The sequence below is a fragment of the Daldinia childiae genome (assembly GCF_008694065.1).
Source record: "Daldinia childiae strain JS-1345 chromosome Unknown Scaffold2, whole genome shotgun sequence".
NCBI lineage: Eukaryota > Fungi > Ascomycota > Sordariomycetes > Xylariales > Hypoxylaceae > Daldinia > Daldinia childiae.
Genome location: NW_022984643.1, coordinates 3,327,892 through 3,353,116, shown reverse-complemented (window position 1 = coordinate 3,353,116; position 25,225 = coordinate 3,327,892). Strand labels below are relative to the sequence as shown.

Genomic DNA, 25,225 nt, shown 5'->3' with positions numbered 1-25,225 from the left:
CCGCATCCCTCACCTCCACGCCAGTCTAACCCCGACTTCAACCACATATCTTCAACAATTTTAACACATTGTCAGGGCATATTGGCCTATATTTGACATAATCTTATAATAATAATGGCTGGTGGTGAAGAGGGCCCCGCTGGTGGCTCAGTATCTGAGCCTCTCGATCTTGTGCGCCTCCTTCTTGACGAGGTTGTATTTGTGAAGTTGCGCGGCGATCGTGAATTGAAAGGACGCCTTCATGTATGTGAAGCCTATCAACCCATGCTAACTCTTCTCTGTTTATCTAACTGGGTACATCTAAGGCCTATGACAGCCATATGAATTTAGTCTTAGGTGACGTCGTGGAAACCATCTATACGGTAGACGAAGATGACGACGATGAGGAAATCAAAGTAAGCACTCTCTAATATGCTCTAGGATATCCTACTAACCTCCTTTCAGACAACAACTAAGAAGTCCGAGATGCTATTTGTGCGAGGTCCGTCTTTACCTTTTTTTCTTAACTTATTCTTATCTAATACCTAGCTCTAGGGGATAGTGTCGTCCTTGTCTCCCCTCAGAACTCCTCATGAGTGTTCACCGCTTAGGTGTGCTAAATCATATTAAGAGCTTCCATCACATCAAGGTTCATATTCATGTCCAGTCAAGGATTCAAACCTGAGTCCAAAACACGGAATTCGGTGTAGGAGCAGGTGAAGTTACCCGTTGAGGTAAATGGGGGCCAATTCAAGGGAGACTTCAGAGGAGTTCGGACCATCTCAAGATATAGAGATACTTAAACCAGCACAGGTATCATCAGTATCCACATACGCGGCCTATCAAGATATGATATCCACAGGTTTCCGACCATTTAGGTTCCAGCATCGTCCATACTACCGTTAGTCATATCCATCCAATACAGGATTTCTTGTTGCAAAGCCAGCTGTGTATACCTAGCTACTATCCACCATTTAGTTCCATATAAGCTTGGTTACGCGATATTCTCGGGTCTTTCCCACACCCATCTCCAAAAAACCATCTAACAGGCGATTAACGTTGGTCCCCAGTGAAGTAATAGATAGATAGGGTTGATAACTTGTTATAACAAATTCTATAGCTTCTCTATGTAAGCGTAGGTGTTAGACAAACACCCCCCTTGTATTAGGTAGTCGTAGATGTATAAAATACATGTTCGACTAACAGGAAAGACAAGTGACAATAGTGGTTGTATGACAATATTATCTCGTATTAGGAATACCCCTCTCTTATACCACATTCGCACAAATTCTAAACGGACTATGATGAACTTGGTAGATGGCCATGCATTCCCTATGGGAGTGTCTGTGTTTCAGGCGTCTCCTTCCTGACGCTCTTGATAAATGCCACTGTAAGTACCTAACCTAACCTAAGTTATTTGAGGGGTTGCTAGGCAGCCGTGACGGCAATGTGGATGGCAGGTTACTTATAATATACATTAAGAGCTCTCACCATCACCTCCTGATCCGAGACCCACTGGTCGAATGGTCACGACGCAGTAGTCAAGGAAATGACGGTGCAGAAAAATCCCTTAGGGGTTTTTCGTAGTTCCCGGGTTCGAATCTATGTCATGGCGGCAAAAAGATCAATTTGTTCTGGACAATTGAATAGGTTCGTTCCTTAGAAAAAGTTTTTTTTTCCTTGTCAAAAATTACCTCGTGTAAAAAATGAGGTCAGAAATCTTCCTCTTCATTTTATTTTAATGTTGGGATAATAAAAATTTATATAATTTAGTTGAAGGATTGTTCGGTCAGTTTCATCAGGTACCCAAAACACCCAATCCTAACCAATGTGTAAGTCAACAAGGTTAGATATGCAAGCTTAAATACCCCCGTAAACTATTTATAAGAAACTGTTGTCGACGAGAAGGCATTTCTTGACTGAATTAAGATAAGGTCTGGTTTCGAGGGCGCGGCCAAACAGAAAGGTTTAATCTTGGGAACCTCGTTTGGAATACAAGAAGGCAAAAAGCCCAGGGGTCCTTAAAGTAATTGCTCCTTTAGGCTTTCGCGATAGATGGTGCTATCCTTGCTATTACTCTGACGCTATTCTCATCAATAAGAAGCGGTCTACTAGAACTATTCTTACATGCGTATTTCGTCATTTCCTACCATAATAGACTCACAAGGTGATTTGATAGTTCTCTAAGCTTTTTTAAAATAAGCTAGAGAGACTTGGAGATATATTCTTAGTAGTTAGTGCATACGTAAATGCTCAACTACCCCAGAATTAAAGTATCTAGTAATGATAGTTGGTAAAATACTTTTTGAAGTCAGCATGGCCTCATAGAACGTATCTAAAGCCCTTATTATCTAACTCGGTAACATCCTGCATTCCTTGTTCAATTGCTTGTTTCTCTTGTTCTTCTGAAAGCCCAAAGCCCTCTAGCGCAGCTTCGCGATCCCGTTTCCTGTTTACCGACCACATATATATGTACAGTACGATGACCATTACTGTCTTTACAGAATAGCCGATGAGAATCCTAGCACAAGGTTTAGTATTCAACGTATAGCTCAAACCCTAGAAGACTCACGCAATGTACGCTGAGGTATAGAACGGTGCCTCTGTTTCGATAAATGTTTGCGGTCCTATTATGTTCCCAACACAATAGCCCACGAACAGGAAAGCTCCCGTGAGTTGTTTCTTGGTATATCCGGCTACGTTGCTACTTACCATTGTCAAGCTCAAACTAAAGCCTACAGATTGGAATGAGCACAGCCAGAGCGCAACTAGCCGTCCCCATCTGTTCTGTGTGCCGTCAGGGCCAACTGGTAATCCGACAAGAGCTGCACCACAGCCAACGCAGATCAAGTTTCCCACTAACATGACCGCACAACGCATGTTTGGAAATCGAGAGCTAATCCAACCAGATAGGAGAAGGGAAAAGAATTGTACTAAATTCCCTGGGATTTGCAAGTACTGCGTCTGGAGCACATCAAAGCCAAATGTCTCTAGAATTATAGATGTGAACTGCACTGGATGTTAGCATTGATATATGCTGGTAAGAAAAGATGGGTACGATACACTTGACTGGGCAGCATTTGGAATCTGCGCTGCGATGGCCATGACAAATAAAATCCAGGTCTTTGGATCCAGGAGACACTGCCACATCTGATAGGTTTTGAAATGATGGTTCTTCACTCCTTGCCTGTTTTTAGCTACTCGCTCAACTGCGATAACTCTCTCCTTTTCGTTCAGAAACCCTGCCGTTGAAGGAATATCGGGCATGAAAATCAGGAAGATGATGCCCCAAGCTAAGCTTATAGAACCGAACACAAGAAAGATATACATCCATGGAGGCAGGCCAGATGTGATATGACCAATCTATTATGTGTTAGTGGCGAAGGGAGTACCCGAAGTCATACTCTTAAGAGTAAGAATACAACACATTAGTGAAATTATAGGAAGAGATGAATTTATAACATACTACAAGCATGTTAGAAGATATTCAACCTCAGTTCGATAATATATTAAGCTCACCAGCATAACCAAGTAGGCCGCCACAAATCCCGGCTATCCCATTCATGCTATAGTAAGTAGTCAATCGCATGGGCTGCTCATCCTGTCTCCACCACATTGAAAGGACGAGCACAAAGCCCGGGTTCACTACTGCCTCGAAACATCCGAGCAAGAAGCGATTCACTGCTATTCCGGCAAAATTCTTGCATGCCGGGGTAACAATGGTGAGCATACCCCAAACTAAGACCCCGTTAGTCCAACTATAGAGATATATTGCGGAAGGATTCAATAACCTAGAATGCTGCTACCGATGAACTTCCCGGCTGGAAGCCTTTGCAGCAGATAGCCAGCTGGCCATTGTGCCACTAAGTATCCTGGAAGTAGACACAACTAATTAGTCGTCGTAATTACTGTTTGTCTCGAAAGATCATACCGAAATAAAATATGGATAAAGACCACGAGTAATCCTGGCCGTGCAGATTCGTCCCTTGCCTTAACCCAAAGACACTTGCAAAGTTAACGCTTGACTTATCGAGGTATTGAAGTAGATAAGTTCCCATCAGAAGTGGTAAAATGTGCCAGTCAATTTTTCGTAGCACCTGACGTGCTTCATGAGGATCGAGGGTGACGTCATCTTGCCTTCGATAGAGATCGTATGCGTCGTCAAGATCTCTAGAGGACGCGGTTGATTGTCCTTCTGGCTGAATAGGAGTCGGATTAGAAATGCTCACAGGGTTATTCGAGGTAGCCTCGATTTTTAATTTCTTCTCGTCCATGCTCCTCTAGTATTGGCTAACATGCTAAGGAATTTGGTTAGAAATATCTTTTTTTATTTAGAGATGATATTCCCGTATATTTATTATCTTCCCGCTTACTTGCGTCGCTTTGGATCTGGCCGAGACGCCCCTCATTACTACCTAGAAGCCTTTTACAAAGCAGCAGTTTGATAAGACTTAACTACAGATAGATCTACAATGCTACCTTATGATTATCACGCAATTATATACTAAGTCTCAATTAGGTAGAATCGATTTTGGGTAAACCTGGTACATAGGAGTGTATATCAATGCGGGGAAGGTTGGGATTTAGATAGCCAGGATCGTGAAGGTCAGAATCCAATAAGATAGAGGTAGAAAAATTGCTTTCAGCAGCTTTTTGCGTTGACATCGATAGTAAAGGGGATAATATATGTTATATAGATAAGCGTATTTAGGGTTTACATCCTCGAGCGGGAGGAGTTATACTGAATTATAAGTTCGGGAATGACTATTCTATATCCATCATATTCTAAGTGGTCAACAACTATACAGCTCCCCCTTTCTAAGAAATATATCTCGAATGTAGAAGGAATGAAAGTTTTATCATAGAGAAAGACCATACTAATACTACTCACTATTCAACTCCAGTCAATCGTTAAGGGTTAAGGGTAAGGGTTAAGGGGTAAGGAGATTGATTGATGTACCTGAGTACCTGAGTATCTCCACAAAGGCCGACCAACCCCCACTATGTACGTACCTGGAGCTAAAAGCTAAGACCACTTTTTACTAAAAAGCAACCCCAGAAAAATATATCAAAGGGAAATTCTTGTATCAAGACAGCCCACTAACTATAAACTCCCAATACAGGCAAGAGTCGCAAGATGCCTCCACGAATACCCCTCGGGCTAACAGCTCAGTGCTGCAAGGCCTCGATTGAGCGACCGAATAATTCGTCGCTCATAGGATTGTTTAATGCGCTCTCAATTCAGTCCCGTAGCGCTTCCATTCTTGCGAACCTATCCGACAACCCAGGCGCCTATCAGAAACGTATTCGTGTTGGTCGAGGTCCCTCCTCGGGAAAGGGTAAAACGTCTGGAAGGGGTCATAAAGGTCAAAAGCAGCATGGAAAGGTCAAGCCGTGGTTCCAGGGTGGTCAAACACCTTTGGTCGTTCAGAGGGGAAAGCTTGGATTCGAGAACCTGTATAGCTGGATAGCCTTGCTTCCCTCTTTCAATTGGAACTGGAAACTAACTACTGGATAGACGAGCGCCTGTAATGTCTGAAGTCAATCTCAACAAGTTACAAGACTGGATCGATGCCGGCCGTATCGATGCTACGAAGCGGATTACGCCAAAAGAGTTGATAGAATCTAATCTTGTTGGAACGATTAAGGACGGAATCAAGTTATTAGCAAGGGGAGCAGATACGCTGAAGCAGCCGATAGATATCGTTGTTTCTCGCGCGTCAGCAGCGGCTATTGATGCAGTAGAAAAAGCGGGAGGAAAAATCATGACACGATACTATACCAAGCAGGCTATAACGAGGTTGGTGCTGGGCAGGAGTTTTCACACCGATAAGCCCCTACCTATCGGCCCAGAGCATGTACAGCCGGTCCTAGAGGAGGTCCGCCAGAAGGGGTTTTCCTACAGACTGCCGGATCCGACAGCTCGTTGGGATATCGAATATTACCGTGACCCTGCTCACCGAGGATATCTGAGCCACACATTGAAGCCTGGTGAGTCGCCAAGTTTGTACTTCAGGGTCCCGCCGGCGAAGATCCTCAAGCGGCAGAAGAAGGAGAAGGGAACTACGCAAGAAGATACAAAACTGTGGGACAAGCTATAAGAATATATGTACTATATTATGTATTACGCCTGCAGGTATATATACCTATTACCGGAAACATCTACGGATCTACACAATTATACATGTTATGTCAAACCACTTAATGGAGATATAATATGCCTTCAGTTTAGTGGTCGCTTGAGTCTTTGAAGTGTTGAACCTCATGTAGTACTGATATTATCGATACTTGCATAAGTAACGATAAAGCGAAAGTTTCAATGCTTGGATTGCCCTATTTATTTATGCAGGTAAATCGTAAATTACTTACTTTACATAGACCCAAAATGTACATGCATCAAATGCATTAATATTTGCAATTAGCACTGTTGCAGATGTACCTACATGTAAGTATGCATGGTTGAACCAAGTCCGGTGCAGTTGATGTATGTATGTATGCATATGTATGTACCTATTCAGCTCCGCACTTGCCAGCGCCGATCCATTTCCGTCCCACCTTGTCCCACCTGTACTTCCCTGGCGTTTCAGCACAGGCGTACCCGTACAGCTGTAGTTAAGCTCTCCCAAGTCATGGAAGGCAGCACGGGCGTGTAATGTACAGTATGATACAATAACTTCTTGTTCGGCTTTTTGTGACACTCAATCCCAAAACCTTTCCCTCTTCTATATACTTTTGAGTACGTGCATAGTCCCTGCATCTTCATCCGTATTTTCTAGCTTTGCCCCTTGCATTACATTCTTAATCGACTGCATGGTTCGTTCAGCCTAGCCTTTAGCTATTACACCTCTATTACGACATTCCCTTCCTTCTACACAAGCTCACTACCGTTGTCGCCTCTGCCGATCACCTTACCTCTGATTCTAGAGAGCGACAGCAACAAAAACAGCTTGTCAAACCGGGACCATGTCTCTCTTTGGCACCTCCCCTCCAAACGAAACCCTGTCCTCCGGTAATCCAAGCATGGCGCGATCTCGAACGTCCTTGTTCGACGATGATGGTCCTATGACTCGGTCGACTTCGGATACCCTCTTCAATGATGATGATTTCGGCAGCGGTAGAGCTTCACCTTGGGATATACCGACACCTAGGAAACAACAATCGCGTGCCGACCTTCTTCGGAGACTCCTTGACGGTGTCGACGTACCAGATAGCTACGTCGAAGCATTCGATAGGGCTGTACAAGAGGATGGGAGTGCCGGCAAGATCACGTCGTCGGGCGTCGCTAAGACGCTTGCTGCAGCTAAGTTAGGTGCCGACGACCAAGCGCAGATAATGGGGATACTTGCGCCGGCTGGTAGCCTTGATACGATCGGTCGCAATGAGTTTAACGTGTTAATGGCTCTTATCGGCCTTGCGCAAGAAGGTGAATCTATAAGTTTAGACGGTGTTGATGAACGAAGACGTAGTAAGTGTTTTACACAATATTTTTATTTCTTTTTCTTTTACTTTTCATTTCCCCTAGAAATCAACTTTATATATATATTTGTCGCCGTATTTCCGTTCGTTTAGCGAATCGCATTTGGCGTCCAATGGGCTAGCCGGTCTTATCGTATCTTCGTTGCTGCGCTGCGCTGCCCTGTGCATCATCTTGCGGGGATATTTACGTTATTCGCCGAGAAATTACATCCTACTAAATCATAATACCAACCTATTGCAGACTTGCCGCAAGCCCGATTATCATCAGTGTCGGCCAAGAAATCCATCTTTCCAGATACTGCAGAACTTGCAGCAAAACCACCGCAGCAGCCCGAAAATCTACCTATCCCCTTCGGTTCGCAATCCCGAGGTAGAAAATCATCTATGGACGGTCCTGAAGACGACCCGTGGAGTTCATCCGATCTCCACAAACACCATAACCACGGAGAGTCGCCCAAGACCAACGGTACCAATCATGCTAATCTGCTGAACGGCAATGGTTACGGAAATTCCGATGCCCCTGATATGCACCCTCGCACAACCTCCGAATTTACCACCTCTACAATGGCTCCAGCCGGTGTCGCTCGTTCTCAATCTGCTGGCGGCTCTGTATCTTCGCATCCTGGTGGCTGGGGATATTTCGATGGAAACAACCCTGGAGGCCTCGGCGAAGCATCTTCACATAACCCGACAAGTCCTTTTGGAGTTCCGGGAGACAGAGAAGGTCGCGATCCGGGTCCTAACGCAACCATTGGCCATTCTAGGACCATTAGTGGTGGTCGGTCTGGCATTGCGGTTGATGAGAACATCACGGTTTCGCTGATGCCGGAAAAAGAGGGCTTATTCTTATTCCAACATCACAATTACGAGGTTACGAGTTCGCGACGCGGCAGCAAGGTTATACGCAGATATAGCGATTTCGTCTGGTTACTCGATTGTTTGCACAAGAGATATCCATTTCGGGCATTGCCTTTACTTCCACCAAAGAGAGTTGCAGTCAATGGTAACCACCTTTCCAATGACGGCGCATTTATCGAAAAGCGAAGACGCGGCCTAGCTAGGTTCTTAAACACACTGGTCCGGCACCCTATCTTGGGTCAGGAACAGCTTGTTATAATGTTCTTGACTGTCCCAACGGTATGAACCGAACGAAGCAAGCATTCTTACATTCAAAGCTAACGAGCCGTAGGAACTTACAGTATGGCGCAAACAAGCAGCAATCTCGGTGGTTGATGAATTCACCGGCCGGCCGCTACCGCCTGGCCTTGAAGAATCCCTGCCACCCTCGTTGGAGGAGCTTTTCGAGCGCACTAGACAGGGTGTTAAACGGTCCGCCGAATTGTACATCTCAACTTGTAACATCATGGACCGCCTTGTGAAGCGGAGCGAGGGTGTAGCAGCTGATCACGCTCGCTTAGCTATGTCCCTTACATCCCTCACCGAAGCGAGCTCGGATACCTACGCTACTGATACTAACGACGTACCTCTTTTAAATGACGGTCTGGTCGCTATGAGCCGGCACTTGCAAACGACCCAAAGCTTAATGGAGGATGAAAGCAAGGCATGGGATGCAGGTGTGTTAGAAGACCTAAAGAGGCAGCGCGACGCACTCGTCAGTATTAGGGAATTATTCGACCGAAGAGAAAGACTAGATAAAGACAACATCCCGTATTTAGAACGGAGGATCCAGAATAACGAAACGAAGCTCGCGGGCTTACGAACCAGGCCGGAGGTCAAGCCAGGAGAGATTGAGAAAGTGGTTGAAGCCATTATAAAGGTTCGTACCTGCTTAGTATTCGTCGCCGATACGCAAAGTTGCTAACACTTAATACAGGACAAAGAATCTATCGTCAGCCAGCACAACCGTTCTATATTTGTGAAAGAGTGCCTGCGTGACGAACTTGTCTACTTTCAGCAGACACAGTTCCACGTCAGCCGATGGAACCAAGATTGGGCACAAGAACGTGTCAAATATTCAGAGATGTTGGCTGACAATTGGCGTCGTCTGCTCGACGAGCTCGAGGGTATGCCCCTTGGCGATTAGAACTCTCGGCGAAGAACAACCAAGGGCAAGACTACTATTAAAGTAGAGATCAGAGCAGAGAAAGCAGTGGAGCAGCAACAAGATATCGACGAGTAGTAGTTGCATCTTGAGGCTGAGATATTAATGGTTGCATAATGCTAGACTGCATACATTTGGGCTTGTGGAGGGCTTGTGGGAGTGTATTGCCCATTATTGGAGTTGGTGAGATAGCATGCTGTACTCGTTTTTCTTTCTAGTTCTTGTAGGGGGGGTTGGAGCATATCGAGGAGGGAGTCGCAGTTATCACACGATACCCTTCGTTTCCATTACACACATTATTAGTAATTCATATGGAAATTGCCTACATTGTTCATGTAACTCGATGGGTGGGGTTGGGACGAATAGAAGATGTGGTGATGTGAGAATGGAAATAATACCCGATTAAGACTTGAGGCTGGTGGTGACTTGGTACGTGATAACTAAGTGAAGTGAATTCCATAATTATTAATTATATTCTTTGAGATTTCCGAGTTAAGTAGTGATCCACTCTTTACCTTGTATGATTATCTAAGATGATCAGTGATGCCCAAACTATATATCAAAGTGCCCAGGTCTCTTCGTTGCTTCCATCTTAATACGGTATGTAGTACGTACTCAGCCTAAGACAAGTACCTAACCCCACCACGAATAACCCAAATACCTTCAGTTTTAACTGTGCATCTATTGTTTCTCTACTCTCCACTCTCCCATCTGCTCTAGACACCGACTAACATAATCAGATAGGATTTGAGTCTAAGGTAAACACGGTCTTTTAATATATGTCCTCGTCGAAACATCATTTCGGTAATTACCCATCCGATTACTCTTATTTACACACCCCGCCGAGTATTTATAGCACCCCTCCTCCGCATTCCAACCGCCCGAAGCTTCCCCCCACTACCAGACTATTTAGTACCAACAAAGCGGTCGCGACGTGCGCTTTTATATGCGGAACAAACGACCGACATACTATAACCAGATATATCACATCCTCTAGTATCGAGAGACCAAGTCCCGAGTCCGAGTCGACGAGATCATCTACCAATATACCCGTCATCTCCCCAGAAATCGTCCCTTGATAGGTGATACAAGTCGTCGCGATGCCACCGCTATCCGCTGTCCAGAAAGCGGCGGTAGCCAGTTTCGTGTCGATAACCGGGGCCTCGGATAAGACTGCTAGTAGAGTATGTTTTCTGGTCTCTATTTCTCTGCTTATGTCTCTTCGATAGTTCTATGTACAATAGTATTCATGGCGGTCGAATTACTCTGTCTCATTCCTTCGTTGTCGCCCAAACTCCCGCCAATACATCCGTTCTCGGGATGGTCTCGTGCTAACTAATTTTCCTCTATAGTACCTCAAAAACACAGGATACAAGTTGAACGAAGCCGTTGATGCGTGAGTGGCTTTCATCTTTATACTATTCCTTTCTCTTATAGGTGTTCTATACGGGTTGCTTGATACTCTCTGGTGCCTTGGGTGTACCATCGGCGTTTTGCGTATATTCTTCATAGGACGACAGCAAGTTCGTGATGCTGTAACATCGATTGTGGAAAACAACCGAAATACGGTCTCACAACTTCTTGTGCGTCCGATCGGAATTTGCGTCAAGATTTGCGACGTTGAGAATAGCTCGTTGCTAGTTATCCCTCTATAACGTTGAAGTAATCTTGGTCGATCAGATCACCATGCTATCATATGTCATGTATAGTGTAGATCATGTCGAAACTATCTTGTCTTGTCTTATATTGTTTATCTGCCAGGCCTGTCTTTGTCCATTCGCTAGTCGTACATCTCGTGAACCTCTCATAGGCATATATGATATTTATTCCGAAATTATTCTTACTAATTATTTACTCTCCAGGTTCTTCCAGGGGAATGCTAGTGCATCAACTACGACCAACGAATCACGACTTACGAAACTGTTTGACAGCCTCAGGAGTGCGCCTAGCTATGTACATCTAAGAGATGAGCCTGCTAACGAGAGATAGATACTGAGGAGGACCCGAAAGATGCACTCGGTGCGGATTCATCCATGGCCTATCTGACTTCTATCGGCGTCGATCTTGAAGGGGCGTCACTATTTCTTGCTATGGAACTCGTCCAGGCTCCTACTATAGGCGAAATAACCCGAAAAGGCTTCATAAATGGCTGGAAAGCCAACCCGGCGTAAGTCTTCACATACTATCTCCCCTTAAGCAGATCTATATCTACGAACCGTCTCATGGATTGCATACCACCGATGAGCGATGTAGTTACGCAGTTTATTATAAACTTGTCTAGGATTTAATCAAATGGATTCAATGATATATATATACTAGTTAGCAGTGAGAAACTAACTGATAAAAGGGCCGAGGTCAAGATCGAAGGCCAGAAGCAATACTTCAAGCGTCTTGCCGACTCACTAAGCAGGGATCGAGATTTATTTCGTAAAGTCTACCGGTACGCTTTCGTGGTCGGTCGAGAAGGAGACCAACGGGCACTCTCACTAGATAACGCGATCTTGTACTGGGAGCTACTTTTCAAGAAGCCAGGCGTGCTATGGATTGGACAGACTACGGGTACTGATTGGTTGGCTGAGTGGATTGCGTTTCTGCGAGAGAATTGGACACGGTCTGTCAGTCGCGATATGTGGAATCAGACTTTCGAATTCGCTTTAAAGAGCATGGCGGACGAAACACTGAGCTTCTGGAGCGAGGACGGAGCTTGGCCAGGAGTTGTTGACGACTTTGTGGCCTGGTATAAACGCAAGTCGTCGGAGATGGACGTCGATGCTTGATTAGTTGTTCCTGAACTAGCTAAGGTAGTCAATTTGGTATTCGTGCTATGGGACGGATATTGACGTGGAGAATAGTAGGGAAGAGTATCGGGGTGCGAGTGTTTGTAAGTACGCTTCGAGAAGCGAGACGATATAGGAGATATCGCTACAGCGTTACGGGACAAGGGAATTAGCTTTGATTTGCTTTGCATTAAACCGTCATCACCCTCGGTCACCTAGCAAGACATGCTAGGGAAAGAGAGGGCTCAATAAATAATTAAGATACCTATTATGAATATTTTCGTGGTATGTTAAAGCGTAGTTAGTATTGTTTTCTTGTAAGGGTTTGTTTTTAGTATCATATACTATTTTTTTCGACAATATGACCGCCAAGGTGAGAATAGGGGCGAGATAATGTACGGCGATGAAATGTGTTGCGCCTTTCTTCCTTTTTGTCTTAGAAAAGTGCTAGAGGTAGCCAAGGGTATATTATACACGATTGTGTAACTTGGCGTTGTCTTTTACATATCTGTATTTATGCTTCCGGTATATATACTTGATATATTCCCCATATCATGCCGTATTTATACAGTGAGCAAGCGAACCCGCAACTAGATCAACAGTTCATATCATCCAAGCCCCTAATTTGCGTCATCGTTGCTATTCCCCAGCTACCTAATATAGCAGCCCTCTTTTACCGGAGCTCTGATACGTAACCATTGCTCTCGTGCACATGGTTAGGGAAATGATCTATCTATCCCCTTCCAATATAGGAAGATAGAAGGCCGAGTAGAGTGAGTACATGTATTATACATATACAGCACCACCCACCCCCGCGCCCTGCAGTCAAACCGATACCAGACTCTGAGACCTTAGCCTCGCCTCATCTCTTCTCATCATCTACGAGATAGATAGGTAGGTAACCTAGGCCGACCACTCGGGCCCGCCGAACCGGCTCATGGTAGTTAGTTTCCCGTCGCCGAGCTTTACGGAGGCGTGGCGGATCATGCGGGGGTCGAGGGCCAACATGTTGCGCACGGCCTGCTGGGTGCCGACGCTGGCGTCGAAGCGCATGGCGAAGTAGTGGCCCGAGTGGTGCCGCATCTGGTGCACGCTGGTGGCCTTGGGGAGTAAAAAGACCCCCCAGTTGGATATTCCGCGGATTACGCCTTTTTGCTGCAGGATCAGTTGGCCGGCTGTTAGGACGATTCTGTTGTTTTGGGGAGATTGGTGGTTAGTGGCGTTCGCTCGTGGGTTTGTAGTCTTAGGTCGAGGTTGAGATGGGGAAGTTGATATGTGGTGGGATGGCGAGGACGGGGACGGAGACGGGGAATAGAACATACTCTTTTACCTCGGCGAGGTTGCCGGGTCGGACCTATTACTTTGTGTTAGTATGTATTTCTCAATGTCGAATAGCAGCAGCAATAGAAATAGAAATAGAGAACCCACGATTCCAATTAGCTCGTACAGCATCTTGTCGTCGACTGCTTGCTCACATGGAGCGCACGAGAATGTTTATATTATTCAGTCGCTCGTCAAACCGCGTCGACCCGGTTACAGAATAAACGGAACGGAGTCGAGCTTGACGGGAATTGCCGCTTCAATGGGAAGGAGAGGTATCGTCTATTATATTATATGAGAGTATCTCGAATTTGACGGGCAGAGTTGCGAGTTGCGGGTCGCGATACACCAATCGATAGCAAATTTTAGTGGGGGTTAAGGATAGGTAGGTGCGATAAGATTTTCCGGGATGACTAAGAATAAACTACACTAACATCAGCTTCTAAACTGTAGCATCTATCTCTACGTGCAGATTATAAGGTCGGTCATTTAGCTGGTTATTATATTTCAATTGTATAAGAATCTTTATTTTTTTTGGACCGGGGTGGTAGGTTTCTAACTGGGATGATGTCATTTTCTTGTTGTCGTATATTATTAGTCCTATATCGTAGGTTAAGAGTTCGGAGTCAAAACTCGGATGGCTTCAGTCCTATAATTAAGCGGTAGAGTAATCACAAGCTTATTATCTTCTTAATCTATCTAAGTCGGCCCTGCGCATCGATTAAGCTTATGTTTAGGTACTGTATTCTATTTATTATGAATAGACTTTAGGTAGTTCGTAGCATTAAACTATAATCTATTAAATAAGGAAGTGCAAGTCTAATATGTTGAACATCTCTGGGAGGCAGGCGAGAATGTATATAAATAAACTCGCTCTCCTTTCTGAAAGGACCTTCTAATATCCCGTACATCTACCCATCACACATTTATAAGACTATACCCAAGTCGCAACAAACAAATAAATCACCAACTCTCTTATCAAACCTCTAGTAGTATCCAACATCTACTAGTTATTCATTTCCGAAGCTTTTGTAAACACCGAGAAAACCTCGTAGCTATCATATTTATAGCAATGGATTTCCTAGACGAGCTTGAGTCCATGGCTCAGGTTGCTATCCAACAACCACAACAACTAGACGAGATAGATAGCGACGATATCAAGAGATGGCAGTCGCTATTTGGTTACACACATGCCCAAGCTATACAGAAGATCCAAGAGCACAGGGCGGATTTATCTCGTGTCCTCGTTACGGACTCTCATTGGGATATTGTGCGCGCCGAGAAAGAAGCAGAAGGCTACGACAAGGAGGCCTACGAGCACTCTCATAGTCTCATGGCATCCCTTACGTCCAACTCGAGGCCCCAAAAGATTCCTATTCCTAACAAAACTAGACCATCGGTCTATCTTCTTAAGCTCGAAGGACCTCTCGATAACGTATTCCAAGTGCAATCAGTTGCCGGTCTCGACATAGCACCACAAGAACATAAAGGCACAGACGACTCGGGCGAGCCCACAAGCTTCTGCAAAGTTGACGCAGACACCAAGCAAAAACTTCTCGACTTCATCGCCGACCAGGGATCAATATTCCAACCTACGTTTATCCGGTACTCGAGGGCAGACAAGGATTTATCTACAAAGTCGGCATATCCGACCCTCGGCATCGACACGACTATGCCTCAGCATCGCCTCTGCTCCAACGACGACCCGAAGCTGGTTCCGGCACAGAACCAATACCCGGTGTGGTACTTCTTCTACGGGACCCTTGCGGACCCGTCGGTCTTGAAGCGACTGTTGAATATCAATATCGACCCGTCGTACTGTCCTGCAAGCGTAGTAGGCGGTGTTTTGAAGACGTGGGGTGGAAAGTACAAGGCATTGGTTGATGCGCCAAACAACAAAGCAGTACAAGGCCAGGCATTCCTCGTAAAAGACCAGGAGCAGGAGGAATGTCTCCAGCTATACGAGACCGACAAGTACGACGTGGTCCGATGTGAAATTCAGCTTCGCGGTAAGAAAGTAAAGGGGCTTACATTTCGATTTATCGGCGATGTCGATCCGTAGGCTTGACTCGGCGGGGGGGACGTTTTAAAGGAATTGAATTTGACGTTGACGTTATCGTCGAACTGTTAAAGAGATTGATTAGGTTCGGCTTGAGAGATAGATTAGTGAAAAACTTGCATATCGCTATAATGGATTAAGCAGGAGACGAGGTTTACCGTTAGAGCAAGAATCATCAAGTTAACTATAATATATAATTAATAACTACCTCAATAAATAAAGATAAAAAACAGTTTAATATTTCCAAAGTACATAACCTACCTAGGTAGGTAAGTATAGTTATAGCGTATCTAATGCATAACAGAGCCCGCTTCCTCCCGGCTTGGCCTGCGGTCGATGGAGCAGCGCAGGGATGGGCAAAGCGCAGCATACAATAGCTTAGCGTAGCGCATGCGCAGCGCAGCGCAACGCAACGCATATGTAAAAAATCAGGGTCGCCGGTCAGGCCGCCCATCATTCCCCCATCCCCCATCCCCATCCTCTAACTTAAGTAATTTTTTGGGGGCCACGCCAACGCGCCCCCTTTTTTTCTCGCAAAGTTCCAATGCCACGAGGGTACATGGACTGACTTGGACGGATCTGCCGCTACTGTATGTATGGTTCTACGCATCACATATTTCACAGGGATTTGCCCACGTTATACATGCTTATTGCCAGAACGTCGGGAACGTGTGGGGCTTTTTTACCTTTTTTACCTTTTTCTTTTTTTCTTTTTTTTTCCTATTGAGTCTTCGTGCGTATCTAACCTAGGTAATGTATGTAGGTATTACATCGCATCGATCATCGCATTGATCATCGCATTGATCATCGCATTGATCATCGCATCGTATCGCATGCAATCCTAAATACCACCGACGGTTACTATTCAAATCTCATCCCTTACCTCTCTCTTATCTTATATCCTACACCTACGCATCCTTCATAACTCGTCTCTTCGAATCAGGGACGTTTTATCAAGTATTAAAAAAAAAAGCTATTTTTATATTCATGCTTTTTCCTTCTTATGTTCTCACTTTTCACAAGTCAAGCAATATGTAGCGAATAGTTTTTGTACAAAGTAGAGAAAAGCCAATGGGGGCTGAGAAAAAAAAGCACAACGCGGTGTCCATTTGCCTATGCCCCTTTTCGCCGTTATCTCCTAGCCGTGGCTGGTGGCCGCCTATCTATACAAGTACATACGTGAGAGAGCAGTGTACAATCTCGTCATTAATAGGTGGAAGATAAAAAAAAAAGGGGAAAGGATCAAAAACACAAAAAAAGATGATGCAGATACGCATCGGAATGGGCGAGATCAGACCCAACATAATGTCCGTGCAAAAATACAGGGTGAGTAGTGTAAATAGTAGAAGGGGTGTGTCGCCACTATACCCCATTCTCTTACTCCCCTCTCTCTCTCTCTCTCTTAATACTTTGAGATCTCGTTATTAACCTGCTCGCCTTAATTTGAAGAGGCGCGCGCGCGTGCGTTCCACACCTTATCCACCCTTTTGTCCATCCGTTCGTCCGGCCGATTTTCCCGCCCTGCCAAGTTCATCCATGCTGATGCCGCGAGGAGACTGAAAAAAAAAAATTTTTAGGAAAAAAGAAAAACACAAAAATGCAAATAATCGATGCTCCCTGCTGGTGGTGCTGGTGCTGCTGCTGAGACGAGAAAATGACGACGACGATGACGATGACGATGAAAAGCCTCCGGTTTCCTTGCGGTGGTCCTGTATTAAATTCCTTCGCACTGTCGACAGATGATTGCCGACGTTCGTAGAATGCCGCAGGGCCAAATCTATACATGTAATAATAATAAAATATCAACGAAGGGTGAGGGATTAGAGACGATATGAGAGCAATCGGATGCGTTTATGTATCTGAATCCTCGGTCGGCATCGCCTTGGACTCCATCGTATCCCACGAGTTCTCGAGTTGTGGACTGCGAATAGACTGTTAGCGATGGTCCTAATAGAACGATGACATTAATTATCATCGTGTCGAATCGGCTTACCCGGTGCCCTTTACGAGCTTAATGCCCTTTCTCTTAGCGAATGCCAAAAATCGCTTCTTGGTTCGCTCCCTCTTGAAGTAGGCTAAGACGCAGCCGCGCTTCTCGTCGGAGACGGATACTAGCACCTTCTGGCTGTCTGGTGCGTACTTGATCTCTTGGATCTCTTCTACCGCTAAGTCGAAGTTGATAGGCTTTTGGTAGAATCCCCACGTCACCTTGGGATGAACGTCTCGCAGCACTTGATGTTCGAACAATCCCTTCTCCGGCTTCCAAGTCCAGTATTGGGTGACTTCGGTACTCGTGGTCAAGTCGTGAGTCTTGATCTGGTATACGCGCCAGTCCATATGCATGATTCGCCCGGCAGAAAAAGAATCCGTCGACGTCCAACCGCTGTATTCGAGGTCATCTTCTTCAGGTTCTGGCTTAGGAGGCGGAGGCGGAGGCGGCGGCGGCGCAAGCTGAGGAAGAGGCGCCGGTTCCAGGCGCTGACGCTTTTGTAAGCGCGGCGTTACAGGCTCCAAGACTTCTTGCGGCTGCTCGGATCCCTTCTGCATGTCTTCGATGCTAGGCGTGTCGTCCGGATCAACCTGTCCAATTGATCGGCGAGCCTTGCGTCTCACCGAACCGGTTGACTCCTGTTTAACCTTCTTGGCTGCTGCCTTTTCTGGATCTCTCTCTCTGAGCTTGTAACCTGAAGGCCGTCCGATGTTGCCGAAGCCGTGCTTTTCTCTCAAAATCTTTAGGCTCACATCGTGATACAAATCGTGGGTTGTCTTAGACAAGTTGAATTTGTCTCCCTGTGCCTCCGCGATATCGTACATTCGTTGTCGTAGCCATTCGAGAGGGGTCATATCGAGGTCGAATTTCTTGAGCTCTTCGTGCACATTTACCAGGCGGAACATCGTATCGTAGTTGATGAATGTCTTGTAGAACTTGTTCATCATATCCTTGCCCACAAACTGGTATGGGTGCCACTCCCCATCTTTGAGGAAATTAACGACGGACTGGCCTCTATTAACTTGGCGGTTGGCAAGAAAAACCGTGTGTCGTATAGACAGGGGATCCCTTCTAAGCTGGTCCAGCTTCTCCTTCCATTTATCCAGCTGTGGTTCCATGATATCTTCCAACCGCTCCCACTCGGGGTCCCAGTACGGATGGCCCTTATCAATTCGTTCTAGAGGGATACCGGCATACATCGGAGGCTCGATCATAACTTTTCCGTCATCCTGAAGCACCAACCTCTCACGGGTAATCTCTTGACCTTCGATAGGTGCCGGCGTTGATCTTTCCGTCGGGGGTACTGATCCCTTGGCGCTTGGCAACGATCTTCGACCAGATGAAGGTTTTGTTTGAACCTCGCTGGAAAGCTCAGGGATGGCTAGAAGAACATCATCAGTAAGACTAACAAAGATAATAACCGATTAGGAAACTTACGCGGTCTACCACTAGGCGAACGGGCTGTTGCTGGAAGGCTAGGTAGGCTGTGTCGCTGCTTAGGCTTAAGAGGCCTATCCTTTACCCGGTTAACCAGATAACTTTCGGGGATATCTGCATTAGTCTCTGCAGTCACACCATTTGAGGCCAGACTGGGTCGGGCGCGGTTGTTGCTACGTAGAGGCATAGACCTGCCATTGAGCGAGTCAGATTCTTCCACGGGATTATGGTAAACGCTGCTTAGAAGGTTGCCAGGGTCCGCAGGAGGTTCATCCTCTTCTTCGCGACGACCGCGACGCCGTGAACCGTTGATGCTAGTCCAACCAGCGGCGCCATTAGCCAACGGTTGCATATCACGACTGGGCTGACGACGAGTCCCGTTACTGCTCTTAGGTCGTACATTCTCCTTAGATGCCGCATCTTCACGATTACGAGCGAAGAATATTTCTTGCGCTTGGTCTTCTGCTTTACGCCGAGACGCAAGACGAGCTTCGTTGTCGTCGAATTCCGAAGCTAGTCTTTCTTGCTGCTTTTCATGGTGCTCGATATCACCTTCGATAGCCTGCAATTCGTCCTGAAGCTGAGACTTTCTGTCATATAGCTGGACGAGTTGAGCTCTTAGTTGGTCTGCATGGACACGATACTCCTGCTGAATTCTCACATCCTCTTTCTCTCGCGTGCTCTTAACGGTTTCCCGATGATTCTTTTCTGCTTCATCCCAGTCCTCTGAATGCGTTCCGAAAGATTCCTTCTTAGCGGACATGGTGCAATCTTGACGCGCATCCACCCAATCACCAGCAGAACTTTCACTTGCTATGTAACATATGTTAGCAGGTTTGAGAATGTTAAGTCGTCAGCGACCTTATGCAATCCGCATGTACTAATGAAATTATTCGTATCGTTAAATACGAGATAAGGGAGAGTATAGGGCGGTAGGACAGTGCTGTTGGTGATATTATTGGCGATAGTGCAATGGTGAATTATAAGTGTAAGGGTGGTGGAGTGTGATGATGTATTAATTTCCAGTATAAACCGAAATGTTGGTCAATGATGACGAGAGAGAAGAGAAGAAGGGAAGAAAATAAATAAAAAATAATGCGAACGTAGGGTGCGTATAATATGGTATGGTAATGGGTATAGTAGTTGTGGGGACGCGGATTGCATTGTGATATATAGATGGATAGAATATAATAGACAGGGGTACGACGGGGCAGAGAGTTAAAAAGGGAGATAGATAGGTACTTACCGGTAAAGACGGTACTCTCTTATGACTAGAGTGTATGTCCAATGCTTACAAGGTCGTTGACTAAGTTGATTGACTCATGGAAGAGTAAATATTGTCGCGTTGTGTTGCTTCGCCTATTCTTGTCTGCGCGTGCTCATGTTCTAAACAACCAGAGAATCGTGTCTGAGAAAATATAGAAACAAATGTAGCGATCTCTCAGGTGGGTATTATGTGCACTTGTGGAAGTAGATACCTAAGGTAAAGAGGCCTAGAGGAGAAATGTTTGTCAGACCTAACGTGTAATGTTATTGATGAGTATGAGAAGTAGCGTATTATTATTATTAGCGTGACGTGTAGAGAAAGACGGGTTGCACGAGAGACGAGAGAGGTAACTTAATGTTGGTTACCTAGGGGGTTTGGTTGCCATCCATGAGGATTTCTATGTAGTTGCTCGGGAAATATCAACCTACGACAGCTGTCATCGAAATCATCAAATAGGAGGGGCAGGTGTGAACTAGGTAACCCGGGCAAATAGCAAGAAAAAAAAAAGGGAATAATATGTACGTGTATGAATGTATGAGTGTATGTGTATATGTATATGTATATGTGTGTATGTATATTAGGTACGTATATATGTATGGGCATGTGTAAGATAGGTAGGCACACTAATCCTATTAATGATGATGTACCCAAGGTAAAATAGGTATGATAGACGATAGACGATAAACGATGGTGGGCTTGAGACGCCAAATAAAGAAAAGGGAAAAAATGATATGCAGGATGTGAACGTGACTGATATACGTGTTCGATGAGATATAATAAAATACTTACCTATAGAAGCACCCGTAAGATGGAGCATTAGATTAGGAAATTATTGATGACCGGCCTCAAAAGTGACTAATCGAATCAATCATCAATGGCACTTCCCTCTCTCTCCCTCTTTTTTTCTGTCTCTCTTCTTGTATCGTGGATACTTCCGTTTATACACTAGGTTAGGAACACTCGCCCTCTTTGCGCTCGCAGTTGGGAAATTATTATTTTCTTGAAAAAGGGTCAGCAAGTAACACCAACTCTAGTAGTCTATCCTATTTAGGGATGTAATGTAGATGAACAAGAACAAGAACAAGGCTGGTGTAAAAAACACGATAACACTAGTGCAAGCATACTATGTACTATGTTTAGACACCACGGAAGCAAGGTATTTCAGGTATGTATCTCCAAGGTATCTTAGACGGGATAGATAGTAAGTGAATAAACAATTGGAGAAATAGTATAGGATGAACAAAAAAAAATAGGTTATAGTAGTAGAGTAAAAGAGGAAAGAGGAAATGTAAAAGCGAGTATGTATTATTCCATCTTACCTACTTTGGGAGTTATACCGACTTGACCGATCAATAATAGTGGGCGGTGGATATGGATCGATCGTTAGTACCGAAGAAAAAAAAAGGGTGACTGTGTTTAATTAGGAATTCGTGTGGCAGACGAATCGAATAGTCTTATTAGTTACCCGATCCAATCCAATAGTTGGAGTTGGGTGCAGTCGATCTCTCCAAGTATGGATCCCGTTTCGACAAGGCCTGTCGATGCGGCTCCCATTTAACAGGGTCCCGGCAATGTAGGAACTTCTCTAGAAGGAATGACGGAGTTTTTCGGCGGTGGATGATGTTTTTTTTTTTTTGTTAGTCGCGATGATGCCTAGTTGTTGTTTTTTTTTGTTTTTTTTTTCTTCCTTCTGTAAGTCCTCGAGGTGTATATATCTCTCTCTTAACAGTCGTACTGCGCTTACTGCGCCGTATTTGAATTCGCGTTTTAAATAATGACGATGACGAAGATGTTAGCTCAATGCTGGTCTGTGTATGCCGGCCTGCTGATGCGCGTTGGGGAACGCGCCGGGGCGATGGGTCTGGCGATGGGTCTGTAGATGGGTCTGTAGATGGGGCTTGGCAGGGTTGTGGCCAAGTGTAGCTAGAAGAAAGTGACGAAGAAGGAAAATCAACAAGATGCACAATCATATACCTAGGGAGGCATGGGGGTTAATGCTACCGGATATCCACTAACACCGATGGTCATTGGAGCCATGGATGTAAACGCCAGATGTAAACGCCAAGGTCTCTTAATATTTGTTTAGACCGGCTATCTAGGACTCGGGTGCAAGAGTGGTTGGCGTGTGCAGGCAACTGACTCGAGGGAGGACAGGAAATCCTGAAAGGAACGCAGAAAGGTTTGATTGGAAATAGAAATAGGAGAAGGGGGAAAAAAAATATGTAGCAGTAAGTTTGCACTCCCTAGAAGGTTTCTTGTCAGGTTGGATGTTGGTAATAGGTGGTGACTCTCTTAATGGCTTTAATAGCTATAATGTATATCTACCTTGTTATATGTAGGTATGTAAGTACGTATACATACGGGATATACTTCCATACTACTACTACCACTACCTTTACTACATGCCGCTATACGTATACTTTAAGGTCGTTTATTTTTATGTACGGGCCGACGTTTTAAACATGAAATATCCTCGTGATGTCCATCTTCTAATCCTATGTATTCCAAATTACCATGTTGGAAAATATCGCTAATAAAATAATACCTCTTACCCATAGCAAACATTTTTTAGTAGTAGAGAGAGAACAGGGATGTCGTCTATTGCTTTCTTCTCTATCTATAACTCTTTTAACTTCCAAGTCAAGAAAATATTTTTCTTTTTTTTTCGCCTTCTTGGGGAAGTACATTACGTATATAAGTAAGGGGAAATGCGATAGGCGGCAACGCGCCAATACCACCGACTTATTATTGGCGCGGTATTACACTAAATTTTCTTCTCTGACGTTTTAGGTAGAAGTTTCCCCCATGCATTATTAGCATTACATATTAGATTCGGGGCCACGGGTGTGCATAGGAAACCAAGGAACCTTAGAACATTAAACAAACAACCTCCCCACGCATCGGCCGCAAGAGATGTATATAAGGTAAAAAAAGGGTATGTACTCCGTCGAGTATATATATGTATACCTACGCACATCCTACATCGCAGTGGACATTAATGATAGGTAATCCACATCACACATTATACATTATACAGTACCTAATACATTATACATCATATATTACCTATATATTATACATTTTACATTACACATTACACATATGTGGATGCATTGGCGCGTACATGTATGTACCTATATGCAGGTACCTACATATATAGCTACATGCCTCATACTACCTTACCCTCTACCCTCATATTCATACATAGGTACTACCTTACCTACCAACCAACCGAGGTTAACTTAGGCAGGTTAGGGTATATCAGGGTATATCTACTACTACTATACGAGCTATGAGCCACAAGCTACGGAGCTACGTTTACGATTCGTATACTCGCTACGATCCAGCGAATAGATTGATGCGTAGGTTGGTAAAAAAAAAATTAAAAAAAAAAAGTTGGTAAATTGGTGCCTACCCTCCGTGCACTATTATAAGTGACTTTTGACTAAAGAAGCCTTGCTAGCCTACATATAAGACAGGGACTATCGTATCGTCATATCATATCATCCATCCAATGCCTCACGTTGGCTTAGTCAAATTAGAGATAGTCAGACCTGGATTAACTATATGCATGATTCTTGGGGGGTATTACATAGGAAGTGTTGGAAAGGTTGGAAGGGTTGGGTGAGCACTAGGTTATTATGTATTATCGAATTTTGACATGCTTATTTGACGCCTCTTACACAAGTACGTACAAATCCCGTTGGCACGGAGTACATGCATATATCGTGGGACAACACGATATGTTACAATTGGTAGTTAGTTGAAGTAAGACGAAAGAATAATTTATTAATGTTTCTTCTCTTTTTTTCTATCTATTTTTTATTTTATTTTATTTTTTTCATCTCGTCTTTGACCTACATAATATGGGCTACGGAGATTTTAGGCAAGGGGTGGGTTACTTTTCCATCTTATCATGTTTAATAGACGGTCCAATATTAATACGCCGTCGCGTTATGCACCCGAATTTTAGGGGGTGTAGTATAATACTAAAGCCGATTCGTAGCCGGTACATCCAACGTTCTCCTCCTATAGTTCGATAGTTCGATAGTTCGCCAATACAAGCTGGTCGAATGTTAAATTACCTAGGTACGCTGGTCATCGCTGTTTAAACGGCGGCCTCATAACGTTTTGATTACCCGATCATTATAGATACATACCTACCTATATAGGATGTACCTTATATATTTTCTTTTCTATCCCTTTCTCCCTTTCTCCCCCTTCGGCTTCGGGCTTAGACTTACAAAGCCACAATATCGCATGAAGGAGTAGGCATAATCCATCCATTCATACCACACATAGTATATACAATACATATATTACACGCACCTTTTCAAAAGTAGGATTTGGAGCGAGGGAGGATGTGTGTTCGCTGAGAGTTGCATAGAATGATATAAATAGAGGCGTAGTCTTACGAGTTGAGTACCAATAAAATGTATTGTAGTACCCAAAGTCGCAATATGTAGGTACTACATAGTATATGTATTAAAAAGCCAAAGCTGGTATCATCAATCATTAAAATCATTTGTTCATTCGGTCATTGCATACTCCGTGCTCCCGTATCCGATCTAATCTATGAGACTTGGCGCTCTTATTTATTCTTATTACTACTATGTACGGATTTACAAATAGAAGCATTCACTTTTCACCTACGGCATTTTCATCAATCTCTAGTAGCCTAACTTAGCCCGTTACATACGTGTACAATTTACACATTAGTTACTCCATTGGGCAGGATTATACTACTACCCCTGCTAGGCCGTGTTAAGGGGATTCCGCTATCCGAGGTTTCACGAACAAAGATACATACGTACAGGTACCTTACAAACGGACTCCCGCATATATGTACTCCTGAGTA

At 44.5% G+C, this 25,225-nt stretch overlaps 8 protein-coding genes across 9 annotated transcripts; 5 read left to right on the top strand and 3 right to left on the bottom strand.

Annotated features, from left to right (window-relative positions):
• Positions 1–114: 114 nt before the first annotated feature.
• On the top strand, positions 115–575 carry GL218_01832 (putative U6 snRNA-associated Sm-like protein LSm3; the record flags this gene model as incomplete). The annotated part of the gene is made up of 4 exons (XM_033578315.1): positions 115–243; positions 306–395; positions 445–481; positions 535–575. 4 exons carry the CDS (start codon positions 115–117, stop codon positions 573–575), a joined length of 297 nt encoding a protein of 98 aa, XP_033438703.1.
• Positions 576–2,301: 1,726 nt separating this feature from the next.
• GL218_01831 (uncharacterized protein) lies at positions 2,302–3,246 on the bottom strand (the record flags this gene model as incomplete). Its single annotated transcript, XM_033578314.1, has 3 exons — positions 2,302–2,500; positions 2,552–2,988; positions 3,043–3,246. 3 exons carry the CDS (start codon positions 3,244–3,246, stop codon positions 2,302–2,304), a joined length of 840 nt encoding a protein of 279 aa, XP_033438706.1.
• Positions 3,247–5,116: 1,870 nt separating this feature from the next.
• On the top strand, positions 5,117–6,080 carry GL218_01830 (54S ribosomal protein L10, mitochondrial; the record flags this gene model as incomplete). The annotated part of the gene is made up of 2 exons (XM_033578313.1): positions 5,117–5,436; positions 5,498–6,080. 2 exons carry the CDS (start codon positions 5,117–5,119, stop codon positions 6,078–6,080), a joined length of 903 nt encoding a protein of 300 aa, XP_033438705.1.
• Positions 6,081–6,942: 862 nt separating this feature from the next.
• Positions 6,943–9,499, top strand: GL218_01829 (Sorting nexin mvp1; the record flags this gene model as incomplete). Its single annotated transcript, XM_033578312.1, has 4 exons — positions 6,943–7,444; positions 7,697–8,592; positions 8,645–9,232; positions 9,290–9,499. 4 exons carry the CDS (start codon positions 6,943–6,945, stop codon positions 9,497–9,499), a joined length of 2,196 nt encoding a protein of 731 aa, XP_033437743.1.
• A 1,118-nt stretch (positions 9,500–10,617) lies between these two features.
• Positions 10,618–12,294, top strand: GL218_01828 (Defective in cullin neddylation protein 1; the record flags this gene model as incomplete). The annotated part of the gene is made up of 5 exons (XM_033578311.1): positions 10,618–10,701; positions 10,870–10,913; positions 11,380–11,456; positions 11,507–11,684; positions 11,865–12,294. 5 exons carry the CDS (start codon positions 10,618–10,620, stop codon positions 12,292–12,294), a joined length of 813 nt encoding a protein of 270 aa, XP_033437744.1.
• A 903-nt stretch (positions 12,295–13,197) lies between these two features.
• On the bottom strand, positions 13,198–13,746 carry GL218_01827 (37S ribosomal protein MRP17, mitochondrial; the record flags this gene model as incomplete). Its single annotated transcript, XM_033578310.1, has 3 exons — positions 13,198–13,483; positions 13,617–13,648; positions 13,723–13,746. The coding sequence occupies 3 exons, from the start codon at positions 13,744–13,746 to the stop codon at positions 13,198–13,200; spliced, it is 342 nt and encodes a 113-aa protein (XP_033437747.1).
• Positions 13,747–14,686: 940 nt separating this feature from the next.
• On the top strand, positions 14,687–15,676 carry GL218_01826 (the record flags this gene model as incomplete). Of its 2 annotated transcripts, none has more annotated exons than XM_033578308.1 (1): positions 14,687–15,676. In XM_033578308.1, the coding sequence occupies one exon, from the start codon at positions 14,687–14,689 to the stop codon at positions 15,674–15,676; it is 990 nt and encodes a 329-aa protein (XP_033437749.1). The 2 variants fall into 2 exon arrangements, with proteins under 2 accessions (XP_033437749.1, XP_033437748.1); XM_033578309.1 differs by having other exon boundaries at positions 15,287–15,676.
• A 1,848-nt stretch (positions 15,677–17,524) lies between these two features.
• GL218_01825 (uncharacterized protein) lies at positions 17,525–19,863 on the bottom strand (the record flags this gene model as incomplete). The annotated part of the gene is made up of 3 exons (XM_033578307.1): positions 17,525–17,594; positions 17,667–19,044; positions 19,101–19,863. The coding sequence occupies 3 exons, from the start codon at positions 19,861–19,863 to the stop codon at positions 17,525–17,527; spliced, it is 2,211 nt and encodes a 736-aa protein (XP_033437745.1).
• Between the last annotated feature and the right edge of the window lie 5,362 nt (positions 19,864–25,225).